General features: G+C 54.9%; 4 protein-coding genes across 4 annotated transcripts; 1 reads left to right on the top strand and 3 right to left on the bottom strand.

Moving 5' to 3' along the window:
• Nucleotides 1-804: 804 nt before the first annotated feature.
• On the bottom strand, nucleotides 805-1916 carry J4E92_009893 (uncharacterized protein; the record flags this gene model as incomplete). The annotated part of the gene is made up of 3 exons (XM_051501235.1): nucleotides 805-1241; nucleotides 1326-1692; nucleotides 1785-1916. The coding sequence occupies 3 exons, from the start codon at nucleotides 1914-1916 to the stop codon at nucleotides 805-807; spliced, it is 936 nt and encodes a 311-aa protein (XP_051348620.1).
• A 649-nt stretch (nucleotides 1917-2565) lies between these two features.
• On the bottom strand, nucleotides 2566-4169 carry ERG13 (3-hydroxy-3-methylglutaryl coenzyme A synthase; the record flags this gene model as incomplete). Its single annotated transcript, XM_051501234.1, has 4 exons — nucleotides 2566-2703; nucleotides 2758-3836; nucleotides 3907-4009; nucleotides 4110-4169. 4 exons carry the CDS (start codon nucleotides 4167-4169, stop codon nucleotides 2566-2568), a joined length of 1380 nt encoding a protein of 459 aa, XP_051348619.1.
• Nucleotides 4170-6425: 2256 nt separating this feature from the next.
• On the top strand, nucleotides 6426-8858 carry J4E92_009891 (uncharacterized protein; the record flags this gene model as incomplete). The annotated part of the gene is made up of 2 exons (XM_051501233.1): nucleotides 6426-7717; nucleotides 7766-8858. 2 exons carry the CDS (start codon nucleotides 6426-6428, stop codon nucleotides 8856-8858), a joined length of 2385 nt encoding a protein of 794 aa, XP_051348618.1.
• Nucleotides 8859-9419: 561 nt separating this feature from the next.
• J4E92_009890 (uncharacterized protein) lies at nucleotides 9420-10745 on the bottom strand (the record flags this gene model as incomplete). The annotated part of the gene is made up of 1 exon (XM_051501232.1): nucleotides 9420-10745. The coding sequence occupies one exon, from the start codon at nucleotides 10743-10745 to the stop codon at nucleotides 9420-9422; it is 1326 nt and encodes a 441-aa protein (XP_051348617.1).
• Nucleotides 10746-11184: the final 439 nt, after the last annotated feature.

The following is an 11184-nucleotide window of genomic DNA, read 5'->3' as shown; positions in this document are numbered from 1 at the left end:
ATGGGGAGAGGAGCGTGCTGTTCTTTGCGTCGAGGGTGGTGTTGGGGGAGGGGAGGGCGCGGAGGAAGGCGTCCGAGAGCGGTTTGTAGGCACGTGTTGGGGTGAGGGTGAGGAGGAGGGGGAGGAGCGTGGCGGGTAAAGTGAGGAGCATCGTGGGTGGTGGGTGGTGGGAGGAGATGGAGGAGCGTGGGTGGTTCGTTGTGTTGTGTACTAGAGGGCGTGTCTGTACGTCGAATGCGGCGTGGAATCGCGTCGTCTCGCTCGCACGCGCAGAAATGGCAGCTGTCTTCGAGGTCCCAAGAAAGATTGAGTAACCGTACGAGATCAAACCGCAAAGGATATAGAGACGAACAGCTAAGGTCCCTCCTTCCAAAAGTGCCAGCCTCTTTCTCGTTCTCCTCAATCCCCTTCCCGTTTCATCTCACTCCCGTAGTCTCGAGTGAAACGTTTGCGCAAGTTGGCCCTACTCCATCAGGCAAACACCGAAGAGCCATGAAGCGCGGAGCTGAGCCATCGTGTTGCGTTTCGTGCGTCAGACTGGTCCCTGATGGGCGGAGTCGCGCATCCCTGTAACGCACGTGAGCTGCACGTTCATCTTATCTGATTGATTGTGTGTCTGAATGGGGAAGTGCTGTGATGACGGAGGATCTAGCCGTTCTAGGCGGGGTGGAAGTATGCATGTCAGATGTCTAATCAAAGAGCTCAAGACGGTATGCGCTTAGGTTTGGACTTGGTACAGTTGATATATACTCATGTTCATATGATGGCTACACGTCCAACGTCTCCGGTCAAGTAAATACTACCCTACAACTTCGCCTTACCCCCCTCACACTTCACCAACGCCCTCCCGTTCGTAAGGACCGTCTTCCCGCCCTCAACCTTGACCACAAACCTCACCTCCTCAAACCCATCCTGATCCCTATCCCCCGTCCTCCACATCTCCGTGATCAGCTTATCACCCGGCTTAACCGGCGCCGCGAACCTCGCCTGGAACTCCTTGAGGTTCTCAGGCTTGGATGCACCGAACGCCTTCAGAATAGCGTGGGCAGACATGTTCCATGAGAACAGGCCGTGGATGATGGGGCCGCCGAAACCCATTTTCTTGCCCGGCTCCGGGTCGGCGTGCAGCGGGTTGTAGTCGCCATTCAGGCGGTAGAGGTGGGCGGTTTCCATGGTGGTTTGGTGGATGTGTGTGCTATCGGGAGCGCGGGACGGCGGGGGGTAGTTTGGTTGTTTGGGGCCTGTCGTGTGTTAGTCTTATGTTACACTGTCATGCCTACTCCATCGCGAGCACGGCAAGGGTCAAGGAGAAGGGAAAGACATACCCTTTGGACCACCCCAACCACCCTGACCAACATAGAAGCCACTGCCAACAGCTCTACTATACGTCTCCCCCGTCTTCGCATCAACAAGCCTGTTCTCCGTCTCGACAACGGTTGCCTTGCCCTTATCGTATACACCCAGCACCTTGCTCCTGATCTCGAACTTGCGGCCTTCACTGCTCACGGGCAGCGGCTTGAAGAATTGTATCTTGCGCTCGCCGTCGAGCACATGCTTGGTGTCGAACTTGGGGACGCCTTCGATGGGCTCGGCATTGCTGCGCGCGTAGAAGTCGATGACTTCTTGGTCCGTGTGCTTGAAGGGGAGGATGATGGGGTAGGTTGGGAAGGCCGCGAAGGATGGGTGCAGTTCCTGAGGGTGGTGTTAGAGGTGTTGGATAGCTCGGGGGATTGCGCTTGGGATGTATGGTTCAGGCGTGTGAGAGCTGTGATGGAGTTGCTTACGTAGAGGAAGTGCAGCTCATCCGGGTAGGTTGCGCCAATGCTGTTCGCGAAGAGCAGGAGATCGCGCTTGAGCCAGGAAACCTCATACGAGGGAAACTCGAAGCCGACGCCGGGACCTAGTTCTTTGCCCATGATGAAGTTGGTAATGATTACACAATGTGTTGGGTATTGGAAGTTTGTACTAGCGATGCGCAATTGCAATGCTCAGATCATGGGAAAAGAAGCTCAGATGTTGTCGTAAGCTTCAAGGTTCGCAGCGGGGCGGTAATCGCGACGCGGAGCTGAAGTTTGAGCCGAGGTACGATTCGTTCATCTATGGTCAAGACGAGAAACCCCCCAAATGGATTAGTATACATCAACCCTGTTCAAAGTAGATGAAAATGAGTCTTGAAATTCGGCGCCGATGTCGGTATGGATAAGACTTTTACCTTGTTGTGGGACCATGGTAATGTTGTAAACATCGCATTAGTCTATCTACAGTGTCGATGCCTCATTCAGAAGCCAATATTAAGATGGCACGACTCTTGTCATGCCACCATGCAGATCTAGACAATATACATGTGATCCTTCCCATCCCTATCATCCGTCGTAAATGTTCGTGTACCACGACTCCCACAACCCTGCGGTCGGCAAAGTGGGGCCACTGTCCCATACGCCAAGTGTGAAATAATGCAACCTTTTGAGTCTAAGCTGAATCATGGAGATGACTCCCGCAAATGCTCAGAATGCAAGCGAAGGAAGAAATGAAGTTGTGGTGGGTATAATGCGGCAGACAAGGCGTCTACTGCTTGACTTCGTAGGAGCGGCGGAACATGCCGTCGACGCCGGTGAGGTAGTAGGTGCCGGGAACGATGGTGTCAACGCTTCCCTTGGGGGTGAAGTCCTTCTGGAGGTGAGCCTGCTCACGGAGGTTGCACATCTGGTAGAAATGTTAGCGGTTTGTTCTGTGGCATTCTAGATCTCAAGGACTTACCTCGTCGTAAACCTCAGGGGCGACTACACGCCTCTTCTCGAGACGGTTTTGGATGTCGAGCTGCTTAGCAATGTTCTCGGTGCTACCCTTGACGGTGAAGGAGAACAGAGACGAGGCCAGACCACTTCCGTAGCTGAACATACCAATGCGCTTGCCCTCGAGGTCCTGGCTGCTGATGTTGGCGAGCAAGCTGCACAAGCTACCGTAGACACTGCCGCAGTACATGTTACCGCACTGGGTTGGGACCTGGATGCTGGGCTGGACGCGAGACGCGTAGCGCTTCTTAGCGAGACCCATGAAGGTCTTCTCTACGGTCTTGTCGCTGACAGAGGTGGCGTAGTCCATGTCGCGAAGCTCAGCGGGAACCTCGGCGAAGATGGGGTTGGAGGGGTTGGCGAGGTAGTCGTTGTAGAGCAGACGCGCGTACGACTTGGCGACGAGCTTGCAGGTAGGTGCGTGGAAGGCCATGTAGTCGAAGCGGTCGAGAGCAGTCTCGAGCTCGCTGCTGCCATTCACACCGTTTCCATTTTGTTGCGACTTGAGGGTCTTCTCGCGCTCGTTGTAGGCCTTGTAGCAGGCGTCGACAGCCTCGGTGTAGCAGCGGACGGAGAAGTGGCCGTCGACGACGGGGTACTCGCTGGTGAAGTCGGGCTTGTAGAAGTCGTAGGCGTGCCTGATGTAGGAGCCGCGCTGGCCAGCGTCCATGACAATGGGCGCGTTGGGGCCAATGAGCATGGCGACACATCCAGCGCCACCAGTCGGGCGGGCGTTGCCCTTCTTGTACAGCGCAATGTCTCCAGCGACTACGACGGCGTCACGGCCGTCCCAGGCCGATGACTCCATCCAGTTGACGGAGTTGAAGAGGGCGTTGGTTCCTCCGTAGCAGGCGTTGACAGTGTCAACACCCTCGATGTTGTAGTTGCCAGACTCCTCGAAGAGCTGCATGAGCACAGACTTGACCGACTTGGACTTGTCGAGCAGAGTCTCGGTGCCGACTTCGAGGCGGCCAATGCTCTTGGGGTCGACATTGTACTTCTTGAAGAGCGAGGTGACGGTGGTCAGGGCGAGCGAGTAGATGTCTGAGTGGAGCACCTGTCAGTTCCTCTTCGGGGTACACGGGGTCGCGCGAGCAGAAAATCTTGGACTCACCCTCACGGTCGTCGCAGAAGGACATCTTGGTCTGGCCGAGGCCAATGGTGTATTTGCCCTGGGAGACGCCATCGAACTTCTCGAGCTCGGCCTGGTCAACGCACTGTGGGCGAGTTGTTAGTGCGTGTTGGTGTAGAGGGCGTAGTTGCAGCGGGCGCATGTGCATTGGGACGGCGACACCGCCCACGGCAGCAACAACGTACCTGGCTGGGGAAGTAAAGCTCAATGGCCTTGATACCGATGTTGGAGGGACGAGCAGCCATGTTTGCAGGAGTGTATAGTGTTGTGTGAGGAGCAGAAAGGGAGTGCGTTGGCGAGGGAGGGGAGTTCACCGCCTTAAGTACTTGACGAGTAAATCCTACGCGACAATGGCAAGGTGCAGTTTAGTAGCGGCAATCAGTTTCGTGGCAATGCTAGCACGCCGTGGGTACAGGGCTCCAAAGGGGACAAGTAACGGGTTTTGTGCAGACCTAGCACTCAACAATCCTAACAGCGGCCCACGCGCTCCCAGTGTTGTGTCTGCTAGTCCCTGAGATTTTCGGTACATTCTTCTCGGGGCATTCAGGGTCTGGCTGCGAGGCCGGCGGCATGGCGGGGCATTCGTCTGGCGAAAAAGAAACGCCTGCATGCCGCCTTGCTCGCTTCGTCCCAGCTGCATGCTCTGCGAACGTATATCTTCACTTCGCTCCATCGCGCCCCCGGCATCGTGAGTTGGCCCTTTTCCACCGGGCGGAGGACGTACTCCCTCGACGACCTATCGCCGTGCTCCTTGGCATGCAGGGATTTACTAGCTAGTCAGGAACCATCAGCCCATCACAACCAGTCCCCCCTAGCAACCTCATCCGCGATACTCGACAAAACTGGCTACCTACCTTCCAGCCAGAACACAGCCTCCACAGCATGCGTAATGCCGCGTCACGATGCTGCGGTATCTGTGTTGGATGAGGGATTGTAAGCTATCTGATAACATTGGACGAGCACGCCGTCATTGCTTTGGACCCGAGTTATCCATTGTGCTGAGGGCATCACACATCCTCAGTAGAACTCGGCCGAAAATGAGGGCATTCGCGTTTAGCCAGGCTGCTGTCTAGATGCCCGCGGTCGCTATCTACGACCTACTTGGTGGGCGGGATGATTTTGATAGGTAGTAATCCACCGAGATCACTTGGCCCCTTCTATGGAGGACAGTATCGTAAACGCATATGAACTCTAAGTTCAGCTTGCAGTCGTGTTCTCAGACGATCAACGACAAAAAGCAGTTCGGGAGCATCCCAAGTCGGATAAGGGATGTCAAGCACGGCCCAGACTTCAACTGACGAATGGAATCGATGCGAGTATCCGGGAGTGGCGTTGGGATGAGAACAACTGACGTTATAGGTACGACTTTTCGGGTGAATTGATATCCCCATAGCCGCATGTCGGAGCCCAGGCCAAACCTTGAACTGCGGTGGGCGAACAGGCTGGGCCATCCTAGGCATGCCTCGCCGTTGTCGTCATGGCCGAAGGTTGACATGGGCTCCCCGATGCAGAGCACAAGTACATAAGTACCATGTGCCCGGTTCGCTCTTCAACTTTATCATCCAAAATGTCGTATGGTGACAGGGCATCAACTCCCCTATCCAAAGCTTCTTTCGAGGAGCGGGAGCGGAGTCACTGACGATCAGGCGAATGACAGCACACGGGACCTGAGCAGCTCTGAGCAGAAAGATCAATCTGCAACAACAGCTACCTTCATCGTCTATGACAACGAGTCCCATATTGTCAACACGTATTATAGTCCGGGAACCTGTGCGGAACCGAACGTCCACAGACATGTAGATGTCGCGGACCAGATGGCAGCCCCTTCCACGATCCCGGATGCACCATCTCATAGTCGGGCATCGTGCTTAATAGCTGTTAAATACGGTCTGTCTGATCAGAAAGAAGCACTTTCCCCGACGGTAGGGAAGATGGGCCCGGGTCAAACCACTGGGTATATCGTAGAGTCCGCGATTCCGTGCATGACGCTGGGTGCACGTGAATATGATGCAGAAAAGCGGCAGAGCACATGAGGTAAGGCCAGGTCGTCCTAAAGTAGCTCTATATTAATGCGAGAGGGGTGAAAATGAACTCGCAGCGACTCAGGAACGACGGGAGGGAATCAAGCGCAGAAGGTGCAGGTACATAGCAGAAACTAAAGTGCACATGTCAGAAGCTTGATGGGCTGGTCAGAGAGCCGAAGGATGCGATGTCGAAGGGGTGCTTATCGATGTTCAGGCTTGGGTGTTCGCCCGTGCGCCGTTTAGTGGCGCCAGCGTCTCAGGACAACCTCTGCCAAACCTGATACACCCTCTCGACCCTACCAACGACACGACACGACACACGCCAATTCTCGCCACACTCGCTACCCGCGCGACGCTCATCGCTACCGATCGCGCACTACCTCGATTAATTCTTTGACGACACGCCTGCTTTGCCATCGGGGAGGACTGTAAGGGGGACCAGGAAGGGCCTTTGGGGCTCAGGGACCGTTCGGCGTCATGGACCGACGCAGCAGCGACAACAACGAAGCACCGCGCCAGCCGAGCAACCCCGATGTCTTTGACGACGACTACGAAATCGACCCCGACGAGGATGATTTCATGCCCTCCGTCTCGGATGGCTTCCGACCAGCCAACGCGAGCCAGCCCTGGCAGGGCGACCGCCAAAATCACGACCGGATAGACGCGCTGCAACGACAACCATCGACATCCAAGGCGCCCGAGAATCACCAGAGCGACCTGCGAAGGACGGCAACGCGAAACAGCACGGCCAAGGTGCGGGATTCGATGACGCAAGACGGTGGCCGACCGCCCCTCAACCGAGGGCCCAGCCACCACAGGCCCCTTGGACATCGCGACTCTGTGAGCTCTGCGGGATCCTTTGCGACGACGAGCAATTCCGAGAACCCGTTCGAGACGGGCCCGAGCCACCCATATGGCATGTACCCGCAGCTATCAATGGCACGGCCACTGAGCGTAGCAACAAGCTCGACAGAACGCCAACCGCATCGATCAATGTCACTGCAGCGGCCGACACATCCCTATGCCATGTACTCGCAAAGCGGCATTGTCGACGAAGAGTCACCAGACGAGCCAGCCCAGCCACCTGCACCTCAGGTCCAGTCGACTATTCCCGTGGGATTTCCGGGCCTGAACAACGGTTACCACAGAGTGCTTGGGCCGGACGGCGAGGAGCAGGATATCATCGGACCCGACGGACACACTGAGCAGCTGCCACCGTACTCGAGATATCCAGAGGAAGGACCCACCAAGGCTTCTTTGGCAGCCGAGGCAAGCGCGTCGTCGCGTGTCATACCCGCGCCCGTCCAAGTTGACGCAGAGGATCCTTTCAACACACCCGCATCTCCTGTCTCGCCGCTGAGCACTACCTCGTTCTCGCCACCCCCTCTACCTGCCGTTCCTTTACTCCCGTCCGTTACACCCGCCCGGTTGCCACCTCAGAGACCGGAAACCCAAACCGGCAATCTTGCGGCTACCAACTCTGCCGCTGCACAAAGTAGTACCGTACCAGCAGAACCCTCCGACTCGTCCTCTGCATCTCTACTGGCGTCTGAGAACCACTTCTCGGAGAAGGCGGAGCCAGTCGAAGGCAAGGTCAGCTGGCGTAAGAGGAAACTATGGGGAAGGGTGCCTATGGGCGTCGCGCTTGTGGTTCTTATCCTCATACTAGTATTCTCTGTCGCCCTCGGAGCAGCCATTGGTACCTTTGCTGCCAAGAAACACAATGATGATGACGACCAGAATGAAAATGGCAGCCCTCATGAGGAAGCGTAAGTACTCACGATCTATCAACGAAAACATCTACTAACTCTCGCTAGACAACCGCAGGTTACGGGTCAAAATGGATCTCTTTTCGACGCCGTTCCCATCTCAACACCGTCTGGCCTCTTGCCACTACCAACAGGATCCTTTGCCCTTCCTCTGGGCTTACCGCAATACGGACAGTCGGGATGCTTAACACAAGCAAATCAGTATTCTGCATGGTCATGCAGGATGACTTTCGCTCCGCTCGTCATAACTATCAATGATACCGTCATTGGTGGTGAGATTCAACAAGTTGCGTCCATGGGTAGCGGACCTTCGGTGCCGTCGAACTCTATACTATATGGCCTTCAGACTCCTGTGCTTGATACTAAGCCGATGGAGTTGGTACTTGATTTGGATTTCAAAGCCTACGGTCCAGCCTATCATTTCTCTGCTCGATACGATAAGCTAGTCATCTTGTCACCCACCGAGCTCAGTACCGGGTCAGGACTATCGAAACGACAAGATGAGAAATACAGACAGCGGTTCAAGGTCCAACCTGGCGACACGCCTTGGTACTGCTACTGGAACGAGACATACATCGAGGGCTACATCTACGCTGACGACAACTCCACGGCAGCCACATTTACCTCGTTCCCTACCCAATGGCCCACGCCTACACCCACGCCCGACCCAACCGACGATGCGGCTGTAAATGTTGCTGTCGCTGTGCCGACTGAGAGTAGTGTCTCTACCAGCTCTACACAAACTACTACAGCGTCTCCCACAAATTCCCCTGTCAACCTGGCTGCCCCGTCACCTGTTCGCGCTCGAGATTCCGAGTCAGATGCTTCTTCAGCCCCTCGCATGGCACCTTATCCCCGGATCGTCAAGATAGAAGAACGTCGGCTCCCTGGGGCGTCACAACCATACTGTCAACAGATGCTCATGCTCGATAACGGCGAGATAGTAACATCACCTAGCCCGAACGACAGCCCAATCAGAATATGGCTACAAGAGTCAGATCCCAGCTACGAAGAGTACTTTGCCGCTCAACCTTCGCAAACCATCACATTCGACAGGAAGAGCAAGCGCGAGAACCTTGTTGATCTTCAACGCCGCGTGGACCCTGATGATGCTTGTCACTGTCAATGGATGTTCAAGTAAACGACGAACCTGGTTTAGAGCGCTTCTTTTTCTTCTTGCAACGATGTCACAGCATGATTGTCGATCTCCTTTCTTCTCCACACGGGTATTGGGTCCATTTCGCCTGTTTGGTGTTCCACGGCGTTTTGTTAATACTGACTCACGAGTCTCTACGCATCACTGGCATATTTCGGTTTCTCTTTTACTCATCTCTTTTTGTCTAGTCAAACATGTAGCATGCTATGTTTATAGCTTTCGCATTTCTGTATCGTCTCTGGGACGGAAAGTAGGCCTTTGTTTTGGGGGCTACACTGGCGCATATTGTCGCGGCGCTGCTTCTGTATATATTGCCATGGGGGGAGTTCAGAACCGCGAGTACAAATTTCGCGTGAGTTCATTATTGGAAAGGGATAGATAGAAGAACAACATTAGTTATATTGTAAAGGTGTCTATTGGTGCTGATGCTGTGATGCTCATACTGGTTTAACAAGCGAACGTCAACCACACCATGAATGCCGTCTAAATGCGTAATCTATTCTATACAATCTAGTTTTGCTGCAACCCAACAAAAGAAGTTCGCAATCATGCCTCCGGCCCCCTCTCAAAAACCCTAACCCCAAACTTCCACACCTCATCCACCACAAACCTCTTCTCCCCATCCTCATTCTCCTTCAAATCCAACACGCACAAATCCGCATCAGCCCCCTCATCCAAACAGCCCTTGACACCCTCCAACCCCAACATCCTCGCCGGCGTCTCCGTAACCGCCCTAAGAGCCTCCGGCACCGTACTCCCCGTCCAATTCAAAAAGTTACTAACGCAATCCACAAGCTGAATGCTACTCCCAGCGATCTTCCCATTCTCCTCAAGGGTGAGAAGGGGGCCTTGTTTAATAATCTTGGACCCGTTCGTCCACTCATACGTCCCATCCGGCATACCCGCCAACCTCATCGCATCAGTCACCAGCACCAGCCCGTCTGGATGCGCGTTCCACGCTATCTTTATAGACGTGGGATGCAGGTGTATGCCGTCTGCGATAATCCCGAAATACGGTTTGGTGATTGAGGAGGAGGGTGTGCCCAGCAGACCGAAGATACCAGGGTTACGGTGGTGGAGGGGCCGCATGGCGTTGAAGAGGTGCGTTATCATACTACATCCGGCTTTCACCGCGCATTTCGCTTCTTCGTACGTGGCTTCTGAGTGTCCGATTGAGACGCGGATCCCATGGGAGGTTAGGGATGGGATGCTTGATAGTGCGCCGGGGAGTTCGGGGGCGAGCGTGATTAGGGAGATGGGTGAGGGAGAGGTGAGGTTCGAGGCCCCGTAGCAGGATTCTAGGCTGCTGATGGAGTTGTCTACCCCAGGGGTGCGTAGGACGGAGGTGTTGTGGATGCCGTTTTTGGTGGGGGAGAGGAAGGGGCCTTCGCAGTGGGCGCCCAGGGATTCTGATCCGAGCGTTGCGTCGCGCGATGTTCCTGAGGGGCCGAGCAAGGGGAGGGCGGTTTGGTAGACTGAGGGGAGTTGGGAGGTGAGGGTCGGTAGGTAGGATGTTACGCCTGTTGCTACCAAACTCCGGTTTACACGCGAGACGCCTTTGGCGTAGGCTGATGCGCCGCCTTCGCGGTCTGAAGGGATTACGGAGAAGTCGAAGCCGTAGGCGCCGTTTAGTTGTGTGTCTATGAGGCCGGGGGAGAGGATGCGGCCGCCTAGGTCGACGATTTGCTCTGGAGCGGTACGATATGAGTACAGAATTTCTTGACCGTTGAGGATCTTTCCGGTGGCGGAACTGATCCAGAGATCTTGGGGGACTAGGGCGTTGTTTTTTACGAGGAGGCAGTTTGTGAACTTTATCACGCCTGATGAGTCCTCTCGTATGGGGGAGTCGGGGATTGGCACGATTGAAGGCATCGTGGGTCGTGTCAAGAGGACCAATGAATGAAGAAAGCTTGCTAAGTATAATGACGGAAGTATAGAGATGTGATTCAGAAATGAGAATGATAGGATGAATTGGATGGTTGCTATTGCGCAGGCGCGACTCAACAACCGTTGCAAAGGATCTGACGCCTACCTACTACTTCTATCGCAACTGCATACCTACGCTCATCTTCCTAAGATGATGCCATTGAGTCATCACGGGCGGGCAAACTTGCCTTCCGTGGCCGGTATTGTTGCCGTGGAGCGCACGCTGTAAGACTGCGCAAGGTGACTGGATGTGGATTCCGACGTCGTGAGATCGAGGTAACACAGCGATGATCACATTCCGCCGAAGAAACCGGATGGATTGCGGTTGCATGTGAGGTGGCATCAGAGTGGATGTTGCTGATAGCAGAGGGACGAGGATGGTGTA

Source organism: Alternaria infectoria, assembly GCF_024043175.1.
Source record: "Alternaria infectoria strain BMP 0036 chromosome Unknown scaffold_28, whole genome shotgun sequence".
In the NCBI taxonomy this organism is placed as follows: Eukaryota; Fungi; Ascomycota; class Dothideomycetes; order Pleosporales; family Pleosporaceae; genus Alternaria; species Alternaria infectoria.
This window is presented reverse-complemented; position numbering and strand designations above follow the sequence as displayed.